The 26,516-nt window shown below is 41.9% G+C and overlaps 1 protein-coding gene across 4 annotated transcripts in view; it reads right to left on the bottom strand.

The window, feature by feature from the left end:
• Positions 1 to 4,576: 4,576 nt before the first annotated feature.
• The window catches only part of BASP1 (brain abundant membrane attached signal protein 1), a 73,186-nt gene continuing 51,246 nt past the window's right edge, over positions 4,577 to 26,516 (bottom strand). For all 4 annotated transcript variants that reach the window (XM_065584258.1, XM_005290207.4, XM_065584257.1 and 1 more), the window contains exon 2: positions 4,577 to 6,177. In XM_065584258.1, coding sequence (XP_065440330.1) covers positions 5,430 to 6,167 — 738 coding nt within the window. In that variant the 5' untranslated portion in view covers positions 6,168 to 6,177 and the 3' untranslated portion in view covers positions 4,577 to 5,429. The remainder of the gene's footprint in view (positions 6,178 to 26,516) is intronic.

Genomic DNA, 26,516 nt, shown 5'->3' with positions numbered 1-26,516 from the left:
ATTCTAATGCTATAGGATTTACAGTGTGGGCAGCACTTGCTCCAATTTTCAGTTAGTGAATATTTTTGAGAATTCCATTTTTTGTCCAGATTTGGGATGGGGAAAATTTTTAAAATCTTAAATTCTCATGGGATGAGAAAACTGTTTCCTGCCCAGCTCTAGCTGTGATTGTAAACCAGTTTTGTTTACCTTGATGGTCTCTGGTTCTACTGCCCACAAGGAACTGGAATGTGATCACCAACTCATTTCACTTTGGTTCCCAAGCCACTTAACAGATGGTAAGTACATTTTGGTAACATTGGTGTGTTCACATTTTTTAACCTCTTCACAGTATGCTGGGTTATTCCTGAATTTACACCAAACTTTCAGGTAAAACTGTGTATATCTGACATTATGGGCCTGATAGGCCTCCCATTAAAGTAAATAGAAATAGTCCCACATTAACTTTAAATGGGAACTGGATTGGGCTCTAGATTTCCTCAAAGTCTCTGAGTAAATGATAGTAGTAAAGGCATGAGACTGTGCATGCTATTGTGACTTTGCCAAGTGCTTCACTACCCCATAATCAACATAACAACCTACATTACAAAATGGCAGCACCACAGAGTATTGCTGACGGTCCAGAAGAACTATTTAAAAATGAATTCAGGGTATAAAAATATAAATACACATTGAAAAATGATAGGATTTAAAAGTGAATGATAGGACATACTCCCCTCCCCCATCCCTTTGAAAAGAACCCAGTGCGATTCACTTATGTTCCAGATTCAGTCTGTCACTTGTAACTTATACCAAAGTTAATTCCGTAATGGACAGATACTGAAACACACCTTTTGTTTGCCAAAAATTTGGCACACCAGTTTGAAACACAGGAACCATTGAAAATGCAGTTGTACAGAGTCTGATGACAATTCCAAGACCATACTATAGTGACAAATTTTGCTGTCATTGGTATGAACATTTCAATGGGGTTATTTCAGAATTACCCAGGGGTGACAGAGCAGAATTTGGCCCACACGTATTAAAATGCAGAGCAAGATCCAACTAGTAAGCATTAATCCATCTCAATATTTTGATGCTTTGCCAAATCTTTTGACATTTTCCCAACCCTTCTGTAAACATGACAACCCATTTTTAGGCTATGTAGGTTCTAGGTACAGCAAAGGTCTCATTGACACATGTTATGGTACATCTCTAACGTACTGCAATATAGGATTTTATTTTAAATGAAATCTGTCCTTGATTGATGCCCAAAGTAATGTAGTGGTTTAGCTAAGGAGCATGTCACACTACCTGCACAAGACACATCTGTAACTAGCAACAGAGGGTCCTGTGGCACCTTTAAGACTAACAGAGGCTTTCGAAAGCTTATGCTCCCAATACTTCTGTTAGTCTTAAAGGTGCCACAGGACCCTCTGTTGCTTTTTACAGATTCAGACTAACACGGCTACCCCTCTGATACTTGATGTGTAACTAGGGTGACCAGACAGCAAGTGTGAAAAACCAGACAAGGGATGGGAGGTAATAAGTGCCTATATAAGACAAAGTCCCAAATATCGGAACTGTCCCTATAAAATTGGGACATCTGGTCAACCTATCTGTAACCACAGACATATCAATCTCTGTGCTTCAGGTTCCCAGAGGAAAACCAATTCCTTTTTCCCCATCTGATGTCTGCTCAGCATGTATGCTCTTTGGGGCAGGGGCTGTCTCTTAATGCAAGAGTACACAATGGAGCCCAGATCTCTGGTGGGGTGTCTAAGTGTTAGTATAATACATACAAGTCACCAAAAGTTTTGACTGCAGTGACAGAATCAATTTTGTAACCATATGTACAATAGCAAAAGAAGTGCCCAGCCATTTCAGGTTAGTTAAGACACCTACTTGTGGTTGCATTTCCCTCAACCCTTCCCCATTTTTCAAGTGCAAGCATGTGTTTACTTTCTTTGAACATGTCTCGTGATTAACTGTCCGCAAAAGTACCTCATACCCATTGTCATCTACAAGATAAGGAGGAAACAGCCATACTGCAAAGTCTGTGGAATTTGTGGGTGGATTTACTGCCAAGTGTTGCTGAGTCTGTCTGATGTGGATACTGCTGTGGAGTGTTTGGGTTTACTTCATTTGTCTCCCATCACTGATGAAGCATTAATGTGAGGAATCATCTAAGTTCTTCTAATTGCTCTATATCCCAGGGTCAATCAAAAGCTAAAGTATTTGTTCAGTCTGTATGAAGTTGGGAGAGATTAAAATGCTTTTCTATACATTATATAGAAGGTGAAAGTGTAGTGCTGGAGTATGACTGTTACCAGCCATGAGGTGCCACGTGTTTGAAGAAGGAATATGCTTATTTGAGTATCACCATAGTCAACAAGTTACATACCTATTCTCCTTCAGCATCTGCTTTCCCATTCAAAGGCAACAGGGTCAGAGTGCAGATTTTGTCCCAATAAATCCAGGTTGATTCACATACTACATTAACAGAGATAACTAAGAGAATTCAAAGATTAAGGCCAGAAGAGACCACTGTGATCATTTTGATCTGACCTTCTGTATAACATAGGCCATATGACTTCTCTGAATTAATTCCTGTTTGAACTAGAATATATCTTTTGGGCAGGGAAAAATCCAATCTTGACATAAAAATATCCAGTGACAAAGAATCTACCACAACCCTCAGTAAGTTATTCCTGGGGTTAATTACCCTCACTGCTGAACAACGCACACTTTACTTAGTGTCTAAATTTGGCTAGCATCAGCTTTCAGCCATTGAGTCTTTTTGTACCTTTGTCTGCTAGATTCAGTGCATTACCTCTTTCTATCTTGAATTAGTTTCAACCAAGGTAAGAAAAAATAGTTTGGGGTTCTTGTTTTAGCTTCTCCATCTCCAGGACAGAATAAACACCACATGACAAGATGTATAGTCACATTTATTAATGCACTACTGGAAGATGATCGGATATTATGGCAATGAGTGCTGGAGAGAATTTAAAAAATCTCCAAAAATGTATCCACGTTGGTGCAATAGACTTTGCAGGGAACCCTAAAGATTGACAAGGAAAGGATGTGGCAGGTGTATTGACAGAACTTGGTGGACTAACTTGCACACTGGCTGCCTGAACTCTGCTATTCTTTAGGTATTGTCATTCAGTGGAAGACACATTTACTTTGAATTTTTAAAAAGTAATCAACAGTGAGTTGTTTGAAGTTTTGGTACATGAAAAAGCAAATCTGATCTTGACACACTAGGAGTGAAATTCACCAATGTGCACAAGGATGCATTGGTCTTGTGTTGGCCTTAAGTTCCACTTAAGCCTCTGGAGCCAGATCAAAAGTCAGTAGTCAATAAGACTAACTTCTGTTGACTCCAATGGGCTTTGCATCAGGCCCATGGTGCTTTGTTCCCTCTATGTGAATGAAATACATAAACACTACAACATGTTCTGAATGCAATTTTAAGATATTTTTAATCACAAATGAACCCCCCCTCCCCTTTCTCTGTGTAAACCCTTCAAGGATAAACCCAAAGGAAGCATGTTGAGTCATGATTTCTGATATTTGGATTGTGTGTGTATTATCTATATTACCTTTAAAACAAGATTCCTGTTTAACATATCCATTCATGCATTTGGTAGGTCTAAAAGTTACTCTGTTTTTGTTTACTACTGCCCTGCTTCTCTCATCACTGAACAGCAGATTGAGTATGGTGAATGACAGACTATAATGCCCCTGAATAATATCCCAGAGCAGGAATCTTTCTAAACCTTGTTTTATGAACTCTAGATTGCATATGGTAATCTTGAGCTGCATCAGACAGGGACACCTTGCCTGTGATTATCTTGCAGTTCAGACTGATTTTAAAAATGACATGACATGGAAAATTCTATTGAAAGAAAGATTTGATAAATTCTATTCACTTACACACCTATAGCCATATTTGAAGGAAGCAGCATTTGGCTTACTGTAAGTCATGAGCTCAAGGTCATCTGCTGCATAGCAGCATTGAGAAATTAACCAAATTTAATAGTGAAAGAAGTATTTTAATGGGACACCAACTAATCTAGGATTAAGCTCTATTGCATCATTTTAAAAGATGCATCTTTTACAAAAAAGAATGTATTGTATCATTTTTTTTTCTGATGGACTATTCATCTTACACCAAGTAAAACTTAAAATCAACCAGGACACCTGTAGCTGTGTATAATAGCAAGTGAGCATATTCAAAAGGCATTATTTTTACTAAAAATGGCATTGGCATATGACAGACTTTATATTCTGCTTATGCATAGGATATAAAGTATTTCCTGTTCACTCACTATCTCTCATGGAGCTCTGTGCCACATGTGAGAGTTTATGGCAAAATATCTCTAGGGTCAGATTCGAATATCCTTACTGATGCTGAGTAGCACTTTATACTGGTACTAATTGTGAATGTGGGTAGCTGAATCCTGACCACAGTGATTTTGATTTGCCCTCAAATAATCATCCATTTCCTCTGAATATGTGGATTGTGGATGCCAGGCTGTCAGGGGTAAATATGAAGAATTAGTCTAAATAAACTATCAATCTTTACACCTTTATTTTTTTAAATTATTTAACTTTTATTACTGTTGCACCATTTATACAATTACATATAATTTCAATGCATCCATTGTACATTTTGTTTTTCATTTGTTTTCCAATGAGTGGTGTGTTGGTGTCTGTGACACAGAATGGAAGAGAAACTGGAACTGCAATGAACGCAGACTTTTTCATTTCCACTGACCAATAAACAGAACTACAGGTGCACCCAACCACAGACATGCATTAACTCGTCATGAGAAATCTAGGTAGGCTAAGTAGGATGAGAATGCTGTTTACTCCCAAAAATATTTGGAGAGGAAGAAGAATTGGAGGATTGGCATTGAGAAAAATGTGGACAGCTAAGTGGGTTTTGTCTGAAAGTTGGCATTCATCCACTGCATAAAAAATATATCAAAATAAGAGGCTGTAAATAAAAAAAAAAAAACACCCACAGAAAATACTGCTTTCATAAAGATCTGATTGCCTTGGCACAAGCCCAGCGGGCAGAATCAAACGCATCACTCCCAAACCCCATTACAGAACAAAAAAAAGATTTTGATACATTGGTGGAGTGCATTTACAGCAGTTCAGATACAAAAGATGTGCTGTACTTTCAGACATCCATGTTTTTCATTATTATTTTTAAATCCTGGCAGAAAGTATATTAGATATTTCCCCACAAAAATACTATTTGGATTCTTCCCCCCTCCCTTGCTCCCTCCCAACTTGATGGGACATCCTTTTTTTCCCCCCCTGGGCAATACATATTGTTATTTCAGATCTGAAACAAGTTAGTATAGCTGAAAAAATTAAAAAAAAAAAGACACAGGTTGTTTTAAGTGGTTAATTTCAACAGGCTGTCCAATTTAATCTTGCACTGCTATGGTTTGATCCGAATTAGTCGCTGGAACTTCAGAAGATTTCGCTTCCTCTGGTGGGGCTGCAGGCGCTGAAGCCTTGGGAGTAGAACTAGGTGCTTCTGTTGCTGCCGGGGTCTCCTTGGAAGAAGGTGCAGCCTCGCTGCTGCTAGGTTTTGAGTCTGAAGCTGGGGCCACATCACTTTTAGTTTCTTGCGCTGCAGGTGCTGCGGGAGCCTCAGTCTTTTTGGCTTCCCCTTCCTCTTTGCTCTTGTCATCCGCTTTACTAGTAGCTGTGGCTTCTGAAGGCTGGGAAACTTTTGCATCATTGCTGGGCTCAGAAGTTTTAGGTGCTTCACTACTGGTCGCAGGAGCAGAGGCTGAAGTCTGTTCCTCTTGCTTAGGTGCCAGTTGTTCATTGTTCTTCTGTGGCTCCACTTTTGCGTCGACAACAGCCTCTGGCTTCTCTGCTTCAGATTTCTGGACTTCTTCCTGGCTCACGGCTTTTTCTTTTTCCCCTTCTTTGTCTTCTGTCTTATTGGCAGCAACCTGGGACTCTTTATCACCCTTCTCCTCCTTGTTGTTCTCCTTCACTTCTGCGGTCTCTGTGGTTTGCTGGGCATCCTCATTCTGTTTTGGAGTCTCCTCTTCCTCAGTAGCTGCTCCCTCAGCCTTCTTGTCCTTGTCTTTAGCTTTTTCGTCATTGACATTGTACCCCTTCTTCTTCTTGCTAAGTTTGCCTCCCATGTTTGGAGTTCTGCAAAAAAAGAGAAAAAAGACGGTTAACAAAAACCTCTACCTCACCTCCTCAAAGCTAAATTCCTTACTACTTCTCACACCAGCAGCTGGAAAGTTTGGGTGCTGACTATTCCAGCAGAGAATGCAGTAACTTGATCAGTGATTAGCTACTGAACACAATGATCCACTAGCTTGCCAAACACCTATCAGGGCACTATCTGCCCTGCCCCAGAGGCCCTGCAATACTTGTGCCACCAGATCCTTAAATCATCACCCCATGAAGTCAAGAAGAATCATCTGCTAGTGCTATTTACCCCTCCACCTTCCAATTTATGTCAGGAGGAACTGAAAAGGGAGGAAGAGGAAGCATGCAACCCTATCCTCTTATGTCTCGGAAAGGTATTCAAGTAGGGTGACCAGATGAGAGGAAGAAAATATCGGGACACATGGGAGGGGGGGGGTCACCGAAAGGAGCACACACACACAAAAAAGCGAAGTGCTGCAAAATATCAGGACAAATTGCATCCCGACCAAACATCGGTCGGGATGTAGGACAAACGCCTAAATATCAGGACAGTCCCGATTTTATCGGGACGTCTGGTCACCCTATATTCAAGAGGAATAAAAGAAGAAGAGCTCAGGAGTACCATTCAAGTTAGACAAATACTAAATTTGAATCCTTACAAACCCTAGCTGCTATATCCATGTCTGGTTAGCACAAAAGTCCACTATTACTCAGTCCTTAACAAAACTTGTTATGGATTTACTAGTCCCCAGAAATGCTTTTAGAGGCCTTGAGAATAAAAGTGGTCATTGCTTCTCAGTGATTGAAATGAATCCATCACATACAAGCAACTTGACAGCACTGATCCATACTAGGGGTGCTTGGTATAACAAAAACCACAAACAAATAGTGTATGTTCAGTAGCCAGATTTCACATGTTAATAACTCGGCTATTTATATTTTGATCCAGAGCTGAGACCACAGGCCAAGTTTTAGCCTAGAAAGAATTTTTTGTTGTTGTTTTTTACAGCCAAGCTATAAACTGATTCAAACTGTTTTAGAATGAAAGTGCTGACCCAACTAACAGTGACACTGAACGGATTTATGTTTTACCCAACATAAAAGATTGCATATACTTCACAACAATGTCCTGTGACTTACATAGTTCATTCCCACTAAGAAGGCAGATTGTTCACTGGGTGTGTATGCACAGAGGACAAAAATGTGCACACAAATTCAAGTTTGATTAAGTGGATATGTCCAAAATTAAAATGGAATCAAGAATCAGGAAGGACTTTGGTATAAGGACTGACCTGGCTTATTGCGCAATTTATCCTGTTGTTCCTTCATATTGCAGCACATATGGTATGTAAAAATCTCCCACTGTTTTAATTCTGTCACATAAGGAACCTTATGAGCTGCAATACTTGGGCACAGCAGGTTGAGTTAAGAAACAGCAACACTGACAACCTGAAATACAGCAAGGCTATTACCGCTTTTCTAATAGAGAGAAACAAACCCAATGTGGGGATTTTTTACATGCAGGTTTATATGTAGTACACAATGTAATATAATCTATTTAACATGTTTAAAATGTTATACCTCTTTCGTACAGCTTCTCGCCAAGATTTTTAGATGTACTAGTGATTGGATCCCCAACCTGAGTCACCTTAAAGAGACCCAACTTTCAGAACCTCCAAGTCCCCACCCTTAGTCAGGCCCCTTTAAAATATGCCTCAAGCTGGACATGCAAAGCGAAGACACCCAACATCACTCATCATTTCTGAAAATTCTGGCTTCTGTCAATAGGTGTGTACCTCTGTATTTGATATAAGGATTTATATCTCCTTGGTAAGGAGTAAAGACTCAAGTCTTAGCTAACAAGATCTTTACTCCTGAACTGTACATTGAAACACAAATTTGGTCTGGTTAAAACAAAGGAGAGATTGAAAGGTGATGTCCTTATTAATGGGCCCCCAACTTGAAAATCCACACTCTATTTGAAAAATATTTACCCATTATTGTTACCAGTAATACTACTGTTGCAACCTGGAGAGCATCATAAATGAAAGATTAGAGCGGGGAAATTCTCTCTTTCAGTTTTATATTTAGAAGACAGCGAACAATCAAATGTACTGTCAAATACATGTTCCATTTCAGAGTTTCCTCTGTAGAGTCAAATTACTAAGTTTCCCTTGTTTGGGTGGTTCTTTCACACAGCTATAGTGGAGAAAAAATATATATGAATTTTTTTTGTATTTTTACATTCACAATTATTAGAGAAAATCAGGGGCAGATATAGTATCAGGAATTACTCTTAAGCCATTTTTTAGAAGTGACTACCTTTCAAGTTAACTATGTCCCTTTAACATCTTAAAAAGAACAGGAGTACTTGTGGCACCTTAGAGACTAACAAATTTATTAGAGCATAAGCTTTCGTGGACTACAGCCCACTTCTTCGGATACATATAGAAGTGGGCTGTAGTCCACGAAAGCTTATGCTCTAATAAATTTGTTAGTCTCTAAGGTGCCACAAGTACTCCTGTTCTTTTTGTGGATACAGACTAACACGGCTGCTACTCTGAAACCTGAAATTTAACATCTTAGTCTTCCTGAAATTCCTTTTACAAAAATCTAATTTAATTTGCACCACCTATACTCTTTTTGTATTTCTCCTAGCCTGGGAAATGAAGATAACCTAGAAAAAAATGAAAGTGAAACTGACTAGTCAAATTCTACTCTAGTACAATCCTGCAATGTTTATATTGTAAAGACTGCAATATGTTGTTTCCTTGACATCTTTCTATTAGCATTTTACTGCAAACACAAATCTAATTTTAGGGCAGAAGTTGAACTATGAGTGTCCCTTTAAGATACAACAGCACTCTATATCAAATTTACCAAAATAGCGATAGCATCAACTGTGGGGAGGGGATAATCCATTCCATCCTTCTGCATGGTGGCCAAAATATCCATCATACACTCAAGTTACACACCATCTGGTGATGTTCTACCCATTTCCTATCAGATTTTGAAATGCAACCCCCATTAATTAGTACATTACTTGACAAGTAGCACTGATATGCCATTTTAGTCCTCATTTCTTTGGATTAGCATATTACCACTGATCTCGATGGAGACCATTCGTTTTCAGCAGCCTGGACAAGGGACCCTTCTGCAGAGAGGTAGATTTCCTGCTGCTGTATCAACAAGGCATATGCACAGTCTAACAGTGGCTCCCCTGTATATGTTCAGTTGAAATTGGAAATTATGATCGACAGTGACCTGTCAGGTCTCAAGCCTCAAACAGGAGAGTAATCACAAGGAAACTATTTATGTGGGTAATGGGGAAATGTGGAGTCCCGCAATGGTAATGTATCTTAAGAGCCTTATGCTGAGAAGTAATATGCTATTCTCAAAGAGATTGAAGGGTGAACCACTGTAAAAGGATTCTAACCCTAGGTGAACAATACTGGAGGATTCTAAGGACTACTTTTGTTGAAGAAAGTTCAACCTCTTAGTTATTTAAAAAAAAGGCCAAGGACTTTGTTTGCTGTCTGATAACATCATGGCCTCCCCAATTCTCACTACTTATTAGTCTAGTCCATTGATTTCAGCTCCAGCACTTCTTATAGAAACAAAAGGTGGTTTACACGCTTGTACAACTGGTGAGCTTCAGAGGGTTTCTGCAATTCAGCAGGAACAGAGATTTATACCAGAGCTGTGTGCACTTCCAGATTTCCAATCCCTAACTAAGCCTCTATTTGTTTTCCAGCACTAGTGCCCAAATACCAGGAGCCTAATTTCATTTTCTGCACCTTCTGTATTTTTCCAGATTTTACTATAACATGTATTGCAATTTGCCAACCTTGCTTTTTTAATACAAATTATTTTGCTCTGAATACTGCTAGTCACAAAATGCTCTAGGGTAGAGGTCCTTCAAGAAGCAGAAATACATGCTTTAAAGAAAAATGCATGCTCAAGAACCTATGAAATAGATTTTATTTGTTCTGATGTATTTTCTGTGTGGTTCCTGTGCCCCAGATTTACTTGCAGCCAATCGGTATTATGCATTAGGACAGAAAGGAGGGGGAATGATGTACAAACTATTTTCAGATCTATTTATAGACGCTTAGAGTTAAAAATGGACTGCTACTTTCCAGCCTTGAGAATAAGCTAACCAAAGCAGATAAGGTTTTTTTAAAAAAGACAGATCACTCTGGAACTTGTAGGCCAGCTTATTAGACAGCTGTTTCCTAAGCTAGTAGGTGTTGTTACCAGTCATGCAGTAACGGTCATTTACTTAAGTGAATGCGCTGCATGAAGATCACTCATCCTCTCAGTAAGTTTTCCAGTTGCCTTGTTTCTATTCATTTTATAACCAAATGAACTGTTGCTTTTCCTTTCCTGGCTTATCAGGGTATAACACAAAATGAGGACATAGGAACCATCAGTGCTACCATGGAGGTGTATTTGTGCTGTAGGTAAAGATGGGATTTGATGTTCTTCTCCCCAACCCATCCTACCTTCCAGTCAATTACTCTTTCTCTCAATGCACCAAGTCCCCTCTCGCTTTCTATCTCTGATTTCCTCCTCCAGAAGTGGGTCTTTATTTCTGTTACCATTGTCTGAAGTGGGTGCTATTATCCCCAGAACGCTTACCACCATTCTAGCCATGCTTCAAAGAAGGCTCTCAGTATCTAGTGTAAAGAATCCTGCAGTACATCAGACACAAAAGGCTCCTGCTGCACATAATTGAACAGAATATTAAAAAAAACGTTTGGAGCAGGAACCAGAGGGGAAGAAACTTAGCAAGCAGAATTCAAGACTGGTCTGTTGGTAAGAGACTACAGAAGAAAGAGACTACAGCAGAGCCCATGATGTCTAGTGCCAGGTAACCATGTGTCTAATGTATATACAAGGCTTCCTCTTGAGGCCATTCCCATAGAGTATTGTACTATTGAAGGGTCAAATACCAACTTTAATATGCACATTTGGGTCAATTCAAACCAAAGGCAAAAAAGATTCCTTAAATATACCCTTAAATTTAATGACAACATCTTAAATCTTAAATTTAATGACAACATACCAAGGTTTGCTTTATTTTTGGCCACCACACAGAGTCCCTTCTGGTATGAGAGAAAAGGAGGAGAAAAGACTCATTTATGGAAATAACGCTGGTTTTAGATGGCCTCATTATGAGAGGCAGGAGCAAAAGACAGTCCTTTGTATTGGTATTGTTTTCATGTTTAGGTAAAGAAAAGGGTGTATATTCAGAGACACATTCATAGCTTCCATTGACCTAAGTGGGAGCTATGAGTGCTCAGCTTTGCTAAAAGTCTGGCCACTTACTGCAATTCCTAATGTGGGGTGGAGTGCCTAAATTTAGGCAACCAGGTTCAAAAATCTAGGCCCAACTGACTAAGCTGAAAAATGTGCCACATGACATTATGGAAAGAAAAACAATGTATTCTAAAGAATAATCTATTAGATCATATTGACTCAAGGATCAAAACCACCCCAAATAAAGGTGGGAGAAAGCAGATGCACATGTACATGTAGAGGCCTTTGCCCTGCACTTTGCAGTGTGCCAACTGTGTAGCCCATTTGGTTTTGTTTAATTTTTCAATTTCAAAAGAATGAGAAAAATATGGAGAGCTACATTCAATGCAAGTAAATGTATTATTGTGTACTTGTATTGTGGTAGCATCCACAATATGCTAAACACTGTCTATGTATCTGGGAAGATGGTCCTTGAAGAGTTTACAAATCTATAGAGGTTAATATCATAACTGAGCTACAGTTGAAAGATATGGGCCTCAAGCCTCAAAAGACATGTTTGGTTCAAAACACTCCCCAAACTTTGAGGGGTACGCAAAATCCAAAGTTTGGTTTTGGAACTCTCTCTAGCTGTTACCAACTGAATGTGGTGAAATTTAATTTGTGTAATCAAACACTCTCAAAGAGAGGGCCAGTTTGTATTATTGTGAAGAGGTCCCTTGAATTTTGATATCTGTGCTCTTCCATTGCTGGAGAGAAATAGGAAAAGCAAAGTAGTATATAGGCTGTTTCTGTATGAGTGGTGAACAGCAATAATTTTCTGAGGTTCCAAAGCAGTAGTTCAGCCAAGTAGAGTGAGGTAAAAGACTTACAAGCTGCACCGGAGATAAAAAGCATTTCAATCCATTCAGAATTTTTTCACTGTAGTGTTCATCCAAAGGTAGAGGAAACATTAAGAAAAAATAACCTGTATGCAGATATTAGAATGAAGATGTTCTAAAAGAAGATCAGTGGATATGTATAGGCTTTGTTCAACTCCTTCTAAAAGCTTCTCGGGCCAGATTTTTAAAAATCTGGGACTTTGTCCTCTGCATTAAAGTACTCACCCTGAGGTTTTCTATCACTCCCAGAAAGTAGCACCAGAATTGAGTATCCTTCACAGTTTATTTTAAAAAATCATTTCTATATCAGTAAATTAGTAACTATCCTTCTCCTCTCCCCACTACATACTGTCAAACACGCCCCCAAGATGGAATATACATGATTAGCTGGATACCTAAAATGACAGCGTCACAAAATTTTAAATCTAAGATCATGGATTACAGCAATGTATTCACAGAATATAATGTTTAAAAAATTCAACTGGTCTTTAAATAGGCCAATATAACAGACCCTGGAAAAAAGTACAGTATAAAAATCTGACTGAGCAGTTTTTAAGAGTCATAATTAAATTGTGCCTCTCTAATGAAATTGCATCCTTCTGAAAAAAGTCAATAGACCTCTCTCTTTATATAACCATCTGTTTCAGGGTTTCAGCTATAAAGTTATGACTTCCTGTATACACATACATATTTTATATAAAGCATCATTTAGTAAAAGCCTTCACATTGCAGCAAAGGGTCAGATCATTTAATGAGCGACCAGACTAGAACTGACCATTACCAACATCCTTAATAGAGAGAACTGCACATTTCCAGGATGGATGGAAGGCTAGAAAGACTACAGGCTGGAAAGGCTACGACCCCATAAACTAAGAGTCTGCTTCTGAGAAGAAACTACGCACCCAGAGTTCCCACTCAACTTCAATGGGAGTGTGGGGTGCTCAGCACCTACAAACATTAAGCCCCAAACCCCACTTCAGAAAAGCACTTAAGAATATACTTAAATCCCATTGAAGTCCATGGGACTTAAGCATGTGCTTAAGTAACTGAGGCCTACACTAGCACATTTGGCATACCATAGAAGAATGAAAGTAAGCTTCAACCGATTATCTGGCGGAAGTAACAGGTCAGTCTCAGTTATACCAACTACAAAAATCAGCTGCCAAGCTACCTCATTATTAGCTACTTCCCGTCTCATTCCCAGCTTTAAGTATTATGCAACAAAAGTCTACAATTCAAAGCAGAATTTCAACATTGCAAAATAAATAGATAGGTACCTTTCCTGCAGGTTACCCAGCCAACTGCCATTTAATAAAGGCATTGCAACAAACTGTAAGTAATCAAACATTGATGGAGCTCAGTAATTCAATGACTTGCTGTACTCATGTTTTTAGAAAAAGCCATAGATGTTTAACATAAAAAAAAAGGGTGTGTATTAAGAACTTAGTTCTAGTGTTTAAAGCATTTAGTCAAGCAATAGAGTTACATATACATTTAGGGCCAGATTTTCACAAGTACCTCAGCACTCAACAGCTCCCACTTCACACTTTTGAAAATCTGAAAATTGGGATCCCGATGGTCTACTTCCATTGCAATAGAAAAAAAAATTACTAACTTGCTGTTTCACAACAAAACCAACGAGTCTTTCTGAAATTCCCACCACCACCAGTACAGGGAGATGAAGTGACTAATCCAGGAGTGGGCAAACTTTTTGGCCTGAGGGCCACATTGGGGTTCTGAAACTGTATGGGGGGCTGGGTTGGGAAGGCTGTGCCTCCCCAAACAGCCTGGCCTGCCCCTATCTGCCCCCTCCCACTTCCCGCCCACCTCAGAACCCCCGACCGATCCAAACCCCCCTGCTTCTTGTCCCCTGACTGCCCCCTCCCGGGACCCCCCACCCCTAACCACCCCCCTGAAACCTCATCCCCTATCCAACCCCCCCACACACTCCCTGTCTTCTGACTGCCCTGATCCCTATCCACACCCCTGCCCCCTGACAGGCCCCCCGGGACTCCCATGCCTATTCAACTGCCCCCTGCTCCCTGTCCCCTGACAGCCCCTCAGGACCCCCAGCCCCTTATCCAACCCCCCCACTTCCTGCCCCCTTATCATGCCACTCAGAGCACCAGGATCAGTAGCCATGCCGCCCGGCCGGAGCCAGCCATGCCACTGCACAGTCTAGAGCACCGGGGCAGGCCAGCAACTCTCGCAGCCATGCTGCCCGGCAGGAGCTCGCACCCAGAGTGCGGCACAGCGAGCTGAGGTTGCGGGGGAGGGGAGACAGCAAGGGAGGGGCCGGGGGCTAGTCTTCCCGGCCGGGAGCTCAACAGCAGGACTAGACGGTCCCATGGGCCGTAGTTTGCCTACCTCTGGGCTAGTCCAAAGTCAACAGAAGTCTGTCAGAGTCAGATTCCCAGTCCTGATCCTTAGCCAAAAGCCCATGGTTCCCCACCCATTCACATTTATCCTCAATCACCCTTATGCTAACCCTGACCTAATTGCTTAACGTGATGGACATGATTAAGGTGGCCCTAGCTCAAGTTCAGGCTTCTTAAGACAAAGAAATTAAGCGGCTTTGGGAAATTTTAGTTATCAAAGTCTGGAGGTATATTGATGTATATATGAAATAAATCCATCAACATCAGTGGAGTTAATTACATGGATGTAACAGAACAGAAGGTGGCCAGCCGTCTCCAGATGCCCCAAATTGTTCAATTTAAGTTCTTAAAATCTAGCAATTGCATTTGTTTATTGCAGTGGGAAATAGGATAATAAAATGGGAGATTCTTGACTTTGGCCATCACTGAGTAAAGGGTCAGCCTGTTTCTTATATTGGCCACAAAGATCTTTCTGGCGCTTCCTCAGGCTGCACACACTCCTGCCGCTGGTACTCTCTCCCCTCTTCCTCATGGGCACTGTTTCAAAAACCTCATGAATTTCCACGTCTGGTAAGGAACTCTATTGTAAGGGGAGATATCCCTTAAAATACAAAAGCAGTGGTCACCTAATTTCCCACATGCCATATTAAGCAGATATAGGCCATCCTTTGTTCCTTATCGAAGCTGACATTTTTTTTTTATGTGCAAGCCAACATGGCACTACCAGCAGGTAGTATCTCAAGACTAGGTGTTTAGCTCTCAGACGGATACATTTCACTCTTACTTCTCTCCTTGTAGAAGTGGAGTGTGTCTCCCCCATAATTTTTAAAAATACAGCTCTGATTAATGATTGAAGGTAATTTACTATTCCATTAACCCCCCCCTCCCCCCCCAGACTAACGCACTGCGATACATTTAATTTCTTCTGAAAAATACCAACAGAATAGCCAGGGCAGGGTCATGTAATCCCTTGTATATTATGGAAAAAGCTGAGTGAGGATTTATTTGGATATGGCCAAAAAGATTCTGTTAAGAGATATTCCAAATTCATGGAAGAAATGGAATATCAGAAGTTCTGATTATTGACAATAGACCCCAACTGTCAAATGCAGAGTTTCAAGAATTTGCCAAGTTCTGTTAGTCCAAACACAATGTCTCTTCATAGAACAATATCCACAAGGTACTGAATAACCAGCCCAGCTGGGAATGGACAATTATAGCTATAAACCAAAATAAAAAACCCACACACATGGAAAAACTATCAATATTATGCGAACAGATCAAAAAGGGAAAAAAATACATGAGATATTGTCCACATTTACTTGAAATACTTGATCTCAGATACTTGTTGATACAGTAATGAAAAATAGGTGAGGAATCTGTTATTCAAAGAACAGAGATGGAACTCTGTCTCAGGGCCAGCAGATTCATTAAAAATACTAGACTTGCCAAAACCACCACATCCAATTAGCACCAAACTGAAATCACATGTAATCTGCTCGAATGAGTCATGTTCATCGCCACGTCTGGAGAAAGCCAGCCAGCTAGAAAGTACTCAAATAAAGTATAATTGATCAATTAAGTGACTGAAATATTTCAAGATATACTGATCAAGTGTGTTACTTCAATATTAAGTGTTGGAGTGGAATTAAATTAGTTAAATATACATATGTATTTCAGATTATAGTAGCCTTGGCTCAAATAGCAACATTCTTCAAGCCTTTCTAATAGGTTGTTCTGCTCCATGTAACATGGCTTGTTGGCCTAATGCTGCAAGGTCATTTATTTTTCCCAACACCGTTCATGTTTCAGGAGGCATTTTAATGGAATAGCTGAATATTGTAGCCCGTATGGTCACTGAAGACATAATATACTTGGCTTCAGATACTCAAACTATTTTGGTTTTAGGAGTAGCCATAGAAACAAGCAAGCATGTTTGATTCTATCAGAGGAAACCAAAAGCTCAAGGTGTTTGATTTTGTGGTTTCATATTATTTGTCACTTTGTATTCAAGTCATATTGGTCTGGTACTGTACAGCCTCGGCCCTGTTTTCTCTGATCACATCATTTGTTGCAGAATCCACAACTTGTTGTAGAATTGTACTCCAGAATGTAACCCATCGTTTATTACTATTCATTTTTGGACCAGGACCAGATTGTGGTAGATATTACACAAACAATAAAAAACAATCCCTGCCTCAAAGAGCTTACAATCAAAGTATAAAACAAGAACAGAAGGATTACAGGGGGGTTAAAAGAAGCAAAGAAACTATATTGGTCAGCATGATGCACAGTGGTCTATAAAAAAAGGCTTTGTTTCTAGCCTTATGGTTGCAAAGAAAACCTTGAATACATGAACACAGTGTAAACCAATGTGCCTTCCTGAGCTCACAGGCACTCTGAAACAACAGCTCTGCTAGGTGTGAACTGCTACATTAACCTCACTGCATTTTCTACAACAGAGAAGTCATCTTTAAATGTCACCATTGTTAACTATTGCACTACTGTGGATTTTAAACAGAATCAACTAATGTGTTTGCCATGCAATCCCAAACTGCCTCCAGTGACTTTCCATGTAACAAAAATGCACCAACTGTCCCCTGCACAACTGCCAAAGACTCCAATTTCCTCCTCCATAATTTCCACAAGGCAGTTATGCGTTGTCCACACGAAAGATTTGGCACATGGAAAATTGTAAAGTGAAGGAACAGCATAAGAGATTATTTTAACAAATACTGCGCACTGGCTGAATTATTCATCTTCATGTTTCATTCATTCAAAACTTCCCTTTTTAATTTAAAACAAGCAGCTACAGAATTTTCAGTTTGCTACATCAGAGTGCTGCAGAATTTAGGAAACTTGCTACACAATGGAGGTCCAGCTTGCCATCAGCTATGCAAGACGTTGGCTACAATACTGGATGTTTCAGGTTTCGGGATCATTTTCTTTTGTCAGCTTCCAATAAAAGGGACCTTTGCACCAAATTAAACATTGCAAAAATGTATTGCAAAAAGTCAGTCTGCCCCAGACCAGAGATCTTAATCACACCATTGTTCACAACTGGAAGAAAGGATTTTGACAAACTCCTTCTTTTCAGATGATTTTAATAGAAATAGATTTTACAAGAAAACCTTTCTGAAAACAATTATTTTTCCAGGTCTTTAACAATAAACTAAAACAACAGCCAAAAATTGGCACATTCCTTTTGCATACTAATTACAAGCTGCCATATTGGTTTGTTCAGTGTGCATTTCTCCCCAAGAAATATTGTTCAATAATTTCACAACATTAGCCAAAGCTTTCAAACCTTGATGCCTAATATTAGGCACCTAAATCTGTATTTGGACTTCTAAATAGAAATGGCCTGGTTTTCAGAGGTGTTGAACATCCAGAGCTCCCAATATGGTTCAGATCCAAAGAATTTTCACAATTAGTTCTGAAAAATAGAGCTGGTCAGAAAAATTCCGATGAAACAGTTTTTTGTCTATTTGCTGATTTGTCAAAATCAAAACATTCCACAGAGACATGTTTCAACAAAGTTCCTCTGGAAACCAGACAGGGTTCCAGGCCAGCTTCCATTTATGGCCAAACCACCTCTCTAATACTTAATATACAATCCAAATGTCTAGCTAAAGAAATATTTAAGATAACAAGAGCCTCAATGCTTTGGGACAATTCCATCATCACAAGTATTCTATTCATATTGTGTCCCTCCCATATATCCTGTGCCCACATTTATTGACGCCTCTATAAGATGTACTTGCCAATCTTATCTTTTGGATGTCTGAAATTGGGCACCCAAAATCACTAGTCACTTTTGAAAATACGGTATAAGGCTTGGGTCCAGGCAGCAGCCAGAGCTGAACAGAAAGTTGCGGGGTGCAGCACTGGGGAAGAGCAGAGATGTGGTGAAGACTTCAGTTCTTGAGGGACTCCTCAGAGCACCCTGGTGCCTCTGTGTGCTGGAAAATGAGGGCAGCACTTTCAGCACACATTGCCCACATTTCCCTACCCTCATCCTGAGCAACCGATGTGTAGTCTTAACTCAGCCCACAAATACAATACACAAGCCTTTTTAGAAAGTTATGTTAATAACCGTTCCCTCAAAATAAAGTATGTTTTGGGATCTAAGTAATTTGTTATTATATCCCTTTAATGTTTCTCACTTACAACTATATGTAACTTTATGTATTTACTAGCAAACTTTTTTGATCGCGCACCCCTATCAGTAAAAATTTTTTGAGCACGCACCCCCTGCCGCGCCAAAGGAAAAAAAAAGGGCAAAAAAGCCGCTCAGACTCCCGCCTGACTAAGCAAAAACCAAAAACCAAAAAAAGCGCTCCTCCTGCCGTGCACCCCCAAGGATCCTCTTGCGCACCCCCTGGAGTGCACGCACCCCACTTTGGAGATCACTAAGCTAGACCATTCTACTTTCTGCATCAGCTTAGGCAGAGTTCTTGGAATATAAACTTTGGCACAATACTGTAAAGTAATCATTTCATTTTTTTCCCTCAGATTTCAAGTGGAAAAATTAGTTATGGAATATAATTTTAGATTTTCAAAGTAATTATTAAGTTCTTACAGAGACTTTTCCTTTCTGACTACAGTCTGCTCTCGTACAATGCTGGTTGCCTAAAAATGTCATGTGTGAGCACACGATAAGGAGATGGAGCCACTAACTGGGACTAGGATTACAAAGAGGTAGTGAATACTTGCAATAGCTCCCAAGTCTCCTCAAACTATATTTTTTCTTCTCATTTGTGCATAGTTTTAGAGGGCTTTCCCTCAACCCTCCCACTTCCCTGGTTCTTGTCACGCAGACAGCAAACAGCAAAAGACCAGCAGTTCGAAGTGCAGACAATGCAATGTTTATTGGGATTAGTTTCCAAGTAAGCATATTTCAAAGCCCTTCACACCAGTTGGGCTTATCTCTATACACTGACAGAGTCTATTCCCCAGTGTCCCCCTTCCCTGCTCTGACACCGCAGAGCATTTACTCCGTATCCCCCTTCCCAGCTCTGACACCGCAGAGCCTTACCTGTGTCCCTGTTCCCCATTCCCCCTCTTAGCAAACATGATTCCAATTGCCCTTCTTCCCACTTCCTGTTTGACCCCAGTTTATATAGTAATAGTCTTAGCTATTCCTTAACCAATCATTTACTGAAATTTAACTAACCAATCATTTACTGAAATTTAACTAACCAATCCTAGCATATTGTAACATAATTCTCTAACCAATTATATCCCACTACCCTAATTAACTTACACCTAGCAAAATTAATTATACAGCAGACAGAAACAATTAGAGAACCAGACAGATTAACAATAGAAAAGTGGGGGACATAAAGAAAGATAAAACATACATCACATACATTGATAAGTGATTTCTTGACAGACAGGATGCTATCAAATGAAGTTTTCTTTAACCATCTTAAGATCTGTTTCTTTATCTGGTGGTGATGGGCACTATCTTCCTAACAGCCCAATAGCACCTTATTTCAATGTGACTGGTTTGGGATGTGAGGATGTGACCGTATGCTTCCCAGCTTATGGCTGCCCCTGCTGCTAAGCCAAAGACCTTACCTAAGAACAAAGCCTCAGGCCTTGGCTACACTTGCAGCTGTACAGCGCTGTGAGGTAAACCTGTCTTCGTACAGCTGAGTAGAGAAAAGCGCTGCAGTCTGTCCACACTGACAGCTGCCAGCGCAGTGGTGTGGCCACACTTGCAACATTTGCAGCTGTGTTGGGAGCGGTGCATTATGGGCAGCTATCTCAGCATTCATGTGGCTGCAACGTGCTTTTCAAAACGGGGGTGGGGGGGGAGACGTGGATTGTGACAGGGAGTGTGGGGGGAGAGACAGTACTTTTTGGAGCATGTCAGCTCTCTATTTTGCAAGTTCTGAACTCCCGGCCCCCTGCTCATTCATTCACTCACTCAAAGCAAGCTGCAAACTGTTTGCTTTTCTCTGTGGTACGAGCTTTGAAACCGGCACTTCCACATTCCTGCAGCCGGTCACAACAATGAAGAGGACTGGCCACTTGACAAGGTGATTAGTACAGCGCTGCAAGCATTTACACTCACACCTGTGAGTCGTAGCCACTCCGCTGCAGCTGTCATTCCTCTTGGGGAGGTGGAGTACCTGCAGCGGTGTACCCAGGGAGATATAGTGCTGTAAGTGCCCTGTCAGTGTGGACGGGGAGTGAGTTACAGTGCTGGGGGAGGCTTTACAGCGCTGTAACTTGCAAGTGTAGCCAAGGCCTTAGACTATCCTAGTGAGAGAAGGCCCATATACAGGTGAACTGCGATTTTGATTCTTTGTTTTTATACCCCTGTAACTAGCTAAGGCCTTGGCTACACTGGTGCTGTACAGCACTGCAATTTGCTGCACTCAGGGGTGTGAAAACGCCCCCCCCCCCGAGTGCAGCGAGTACAGCGCTGTAAAGGGCCAGTGTAATCAGAGCCTGCAGCGCTGCACGCTCGCTCGCAGCACTGCAAGCTATTCCCCTGGGAGAGGTGGAGTACTTACAGCGCTGCAAGAGAGCTCTCGCAGCACTGGTGGCACAACTACACTTGCGCTTTGCAGCACTGCCACGGCAGCGCTGGGAATTCCTAAGTGTAGCCAAGGCCTGAGTGATAAAAAATACACCTGAGTTCTTAGAGTATAGGCCTTTACAGGTAGGCCTGAATATCTATATTCTAACACATGGCACTCCCATTGCAGCCAGTGGGAGCCACATGTGTATCCACAGGCAGAATTTGACTCCAATTATATTACAAATCAGCACTCCTGACTCCAGCATACTGACATCATAACTGTACCACAAAGAAAGAGGGAAAGAGACGTGGGAAAAGAAGGACGGTTCTTAGACACCTACATTCATGTGAATACTCTTCACCCCTGAACACAAAATGGAAGAGTCTTACATAATTAAAACAGATGCAGTGTCACAGAATTAAGCCATGTCCCTCTTCCAGTTAATATGGGATTATTAATAATTATCCCAAATAATTGGTTTAATTATTGGAATATGCTCTGCCTTAGTCCTCAGAGACCATTAAGCTAATCGATAGCTCATGGAAGCTAACCTTTGTCCTTAAATAATAGTTTCTTAGGAAGGCAGGATATATTTAAGGCTTCAGAATGAGGCTATATATCATGCTATTTACACATACATACACAGTACTGTTGTGTGCTTGTAATACTGTTGAGTGCTTCATGTGCATCCATGTTGAAATTTACACCTCTGCAGAGGGCTAGCACAAAGTCTATGCACCATTAAGTGGTAATTTAACCATACAGTGGGATTTATATGCTATACGGACTCTGCAGAGGCTTACATTTCATCTTTGGAATAAAATCCTTAGCCTTTTAGGCCTGTCTTCAGTACAAAATTTTGTGCTAGAATGCAACAATGAATTAGGTGTACACAAGGCAAGTCATGTTCTGCATTATATAAAACTACTTGCAATTAAGCCTTACTGGGATCTGGATTGAATCATAAGTAGTTTACACGATGCTAAATACCATTGAGCTTTGTGATGACATCATCAAGGGTCAGCATCATATTAGCTTCCTCAATTCTACACAGTTGCATTCTAATAAAGTTTTGTAAGACAAGGCCAAAGATACCGAGAAAGATGCAAGTCAGAAATCTTAACATCTTAAGTTATTAAGATCTTTGGGAAAAAAAAGTTTTACATTTATGTTTCCCAGCAATCATTTGAGCTGTTTCCATTTTTCACTTCACTTTAGTGAGGTCAATTATATTACGCTAGTCTATTTGGTGCATTTCATTTCTGGTTCTCATACATGTTTGTGTAATTCCAGCACCGCAGAAAAAACAATCCTGAGTCCATTTTTTAGATTTTGATTCATACTGAGTTTTGAAAAAAGCAACAGAGGGTCCTGTGGCACCTTTAAGACTAATAGAACCCTCTGTTGCTTTTTACAGATTCAGACTAACACGACTACCCCTCTGATACTAAGTTTTGAAAAATTTTACAAAACCTACATTTTCTATCTGAACTACGATAGTTACCAGTGTCACTTTAAAAATCTCCTCCAGTGTTCTAAAGGAACAAAAGGAAGGAAAGTACCTAAATACCACCAACTTTCAATGGGAGTTAAGCACCTAACTGCAAATTCTCCCCTATTATCCATTTTAGATATTCATTTTAGAGAAGATTCCATACGCATTTCCCTAAGCTTGTTTAGAATTGACTCTGAATGGCAAAGCAGAAATTATTGTACTGAGCAGTGTACTGCTTCACCCTTTCTCCTGCCTCCCACTCAAGGCAGCGAGAGATCCAGCAGCATGGATCCACCAAAATATCCCTCCTGATCAATTGTATGTGTGGGCATTGACAACTCCTCGGGCCTGCTCTATTATAGGCAATATGGGGATCAGGGAAGTGATAGTAAATGGTGACTCCTTTTCCTCCATCCTTCTGTTTCATTTAGCAGTAGAGGGATGAAAAGAGAGAAAATTAGTTCTGGGTGAGCTGTTTTGGGGCAAAAAAGTATGCTTCCTGTGATGGAAAAACAGCCTGCCACCAGTAAAAAGAGCACACAGCACTACAGGAATAACACCCACAAACAACCAGTCTATTCACTGCAGTTATCTAGGGTGACCAGATGTCCTGTTTTTAACGAGACAGTCCTGTATTTAAGCCCTCTTCCAGGTGTCCCAACCAGTGGTGAGTGGGAGGGAGGGTGGGGGGTCGACGATGGGGGTGGGGGTGCAAGGCTGGTGGCAGGAAGCTGACCAAGCTGGTCAGTCAGCACAGCCCCCCAACCCCCATCCTGTTTCCCGCTAATGCTGGCTGTGTGCTGCGAGCTGTGGCAGCTGGTCAATGGGAGCAGGTGGCAGACTCTGGCTAGGAAGATACAACACCAGGTACTGGGAGAGGTGGGCCTGTCCCGGGGACCCAGCGGGGCTAGGAGGGCACCAGTCAGGGAGGGTTTGATCGGTCAGTCACCCCCCTCAGCCCCCCATGTGTGAGAGAGGGGTATAGGTGTGTGTAAGGTTGTCTGAAAAGTCCAGTCGAAAAGGGCACCTGACAGTGTCTGGTCAGAAACAGTAACGGGACACCCAAAATTCAGTTGCTGCCTGCAGGGGCTCCGAAACAGTTGGGGCCGGACTGACGGGCAGGAAGGTACTGTGAAGGGATCATGGTACCGAGCCGGCAGCGGGGGACAGCAAGCGGCCCTGCCCACCCCCTTTGGTTCCCCCAGCGCACACACGCACCGGAGTCTTCCTTGCCGCCTCCTCCAGTGACAGCAGCAGCAGCAGGGATGGGCAGCAAGAGCACCCCACCCCCCCACTCCCACTGCTGCTCCTGTCCCGCCGCCCCCTCCGGGCAGCACCCCCACCACATCCCCACCAGCTCCCACCTTGCACAGGTGAGTAGCCGGGGCATGGCATGCTCCCCATCCTCCTCACACCTGATGTGCCCCCTGCCCAGCGCCTGGGTCAGCCCACAGGAAAGGGGGTCCCTGCTAAGCCCCGGCAGGAAGATCCCTGCTCTCCCGGGCAGAGAGGCTCCGCTAGCCCTCTGGCAGGGGAATCAGGCTGCGAGCAGCATTTTTACTGCACATGGGTGGGCAGCGTGATGGGAAGGGGCTTGGAGGACCAGCCCCATCCACAGGCAGGCAGTGGGGGGGCTTGGACCAGGACTGTGGGGGGAAGAGGGGTGTAGGTGGATGGGCGGGCTTGGGCTGTCCCCGGGCGCCCGTGGGGAGGGGGATTTCAGGCTCGTCCCGCATGGGCGGGAGGCAGGAAGGGCTTGGGCCAGCCCCACATGTGCGGGGGGAGGGGGAGGGTGGCCACAGGCAGCCCATGTGCGGGGGCGGGCTGGGGGGTGCAGCAGGGAGGCTGGGGGACCTCAGCCCAGCCTTGTGGGTGGGAGCCAGGGAGGACTGGGATGGGCCCTGCAGAGGGGGAGGGGGAGCACTGGGCAGGGAAAATATGGTCACCCTGTTTACATCCAGTTTAAGCACTGAGATCAACACTTCCCACACTGGGAGCCTAAAGTTAGATATGATTCATGTGCATAAAGCTGAGCCAATATTTCCAAATGTGGATGCCTAAGAGCCTCAAACTGCTTCAGTGCAAATTAAAGAAGTGAACCAATTTACAGGAATGAGAAATAGGACCATTTTAGAAGCCCCCTAACTCAACCACATAATTTGCATTTGCCCCATGTACTACCTAAAGATTCTAAGAAGGGTGTTTCTAATCATGGAAGGACTGGCAGTAACTACATAGTATTGTGCAATTTGCATTTAAAGCGGGACAAAAATCCCTTGTGTTTAAGTGATTGCATTACTCTCCAAATTTGGCCCACTAACTCTTCTTATGGCAATTTTAATCTTGCTAGGATAACAGCTTCTAACTTTTTCAGCAGAAAGATTTTTAAATGTTTCTTTTTGGAAAATTTGCCTTGTTACCCCGTATTGCTTTGGGGATGGGGGGTTACTAACTAAACCACAATCCTCAAACTCCAAAAATCTCTCTCTCCGCCCTTCCCCCACCCCTAAATAACTATTGGGCATAAACTACTTTTGAAGTGCTAAAATTAGATGCATTGAGAGTTATTCCCCTTATTCAGGATAACCCAACTGCATTAAGCCAAGACTACCAAAGTCACCATCAAGTGCCATCATCTACTCCCATTCTCGCCTGCCACTTCTCAGAGGGACAATGGGCAGGTGGGGGGAAGGAATGAGATTGGGCAGTAGAAGATTTGTACGTGAGGACTGTGCGTGAAGCCTATGGTTTGCCTGTAGATGCCAGCTGTGACCTCTGCTTCATTAGATCAGAGTTCCTCTTCACTTCCCACCTTTGCAGCTTAAGCCCCAATTCTTCCCCATGCACCACCTCACAACCCTGCTCCCCACTCTGCTCCATACCACATCCCTATTTATCCTTCTCAAATCGTCACCAAGCAGCCCTGGGGTGCGCAGCCATGTAAAGAGGGAGCTAGAGGGATTGGGTGGGCATGTGGAGTTGTACTTTGATGATCCTCAGGGGGGGTGTCAGAATGTAATTACTCTCCCCTAGGCTTCGTCACAGCCCGAACCTATCTCAGCTCAATCCCCCACCCCCGCAACAGAGTCCAAAGTTCAATATTGCCTCACAACCCTGCTGTCTAGCGTACCCCGCACACATCCCCACTCCTCGATCTACGCCTCCACCCACATTTGGGGCAGGAACCATCTTTCCAGTGTGTGCATATATACACACAGTACCAACATAATAGGGCTCTATTCCCTTACTGTAACCTCCAGGGGCTACCACAATTCAAATTAGTAAATAGGATTTCCCAGTCCTCATTATGGCTCCCCTATTACTTTCTGCTTTTAAGCACTGATCCAAACAGAGCACTGAAGGGGGAGTCAAGGGCCTGGGTTCTAATCGCAACTCTATCACTGACCTGCATCAACATTTGGCAGGTCACCTCACCGCTCTGTGCCTCAGTTTCCCTTTAGTGTTACTTGCTTTCAAAGTACTTTACAAAGGCAGGTAACTCATGAGAACTGTTATATAAGAGCTACTGACTTTTTTTTTTAAACGACCTATTTCTAGCTGAAAGACCCACATAATTCTATTCATTTAAAAAATCCCTTGTTTTCTAACCACACCACATGGTCAGAGTTAAAAGTTGCACATTTTGACCCCACTTCTGAGAACACCTCTGTATGGAGTATGCGTAGCTATCGATACAAGCACCATGTTCTGTGAGAAAGGGTCTAGGAACAATGTAATGTGCTACTTACAATCCAAACATTATAGTTGCATTGATTTATTATTA

This window comes from Chrysemys picta, chromosome 2 (assembly GCF_011386835.1).
Source record: "Chrysemys picta bellii isolate R12L10 chromosome 2, ASM1138683v2, whole genome shotgun sequence".
In the NCBI taxonomy this organism is placed as follows: Eukaryota; Metazoa; Chordata; order Testudines; family Emydidae; genus Chrysemys; species Chrysemys picta.
The sequence above is the reverse complement of the archived record's forward strand: the minus strand, read 5'-3'. Positions and strand labels throughout refer to the sequence as shown.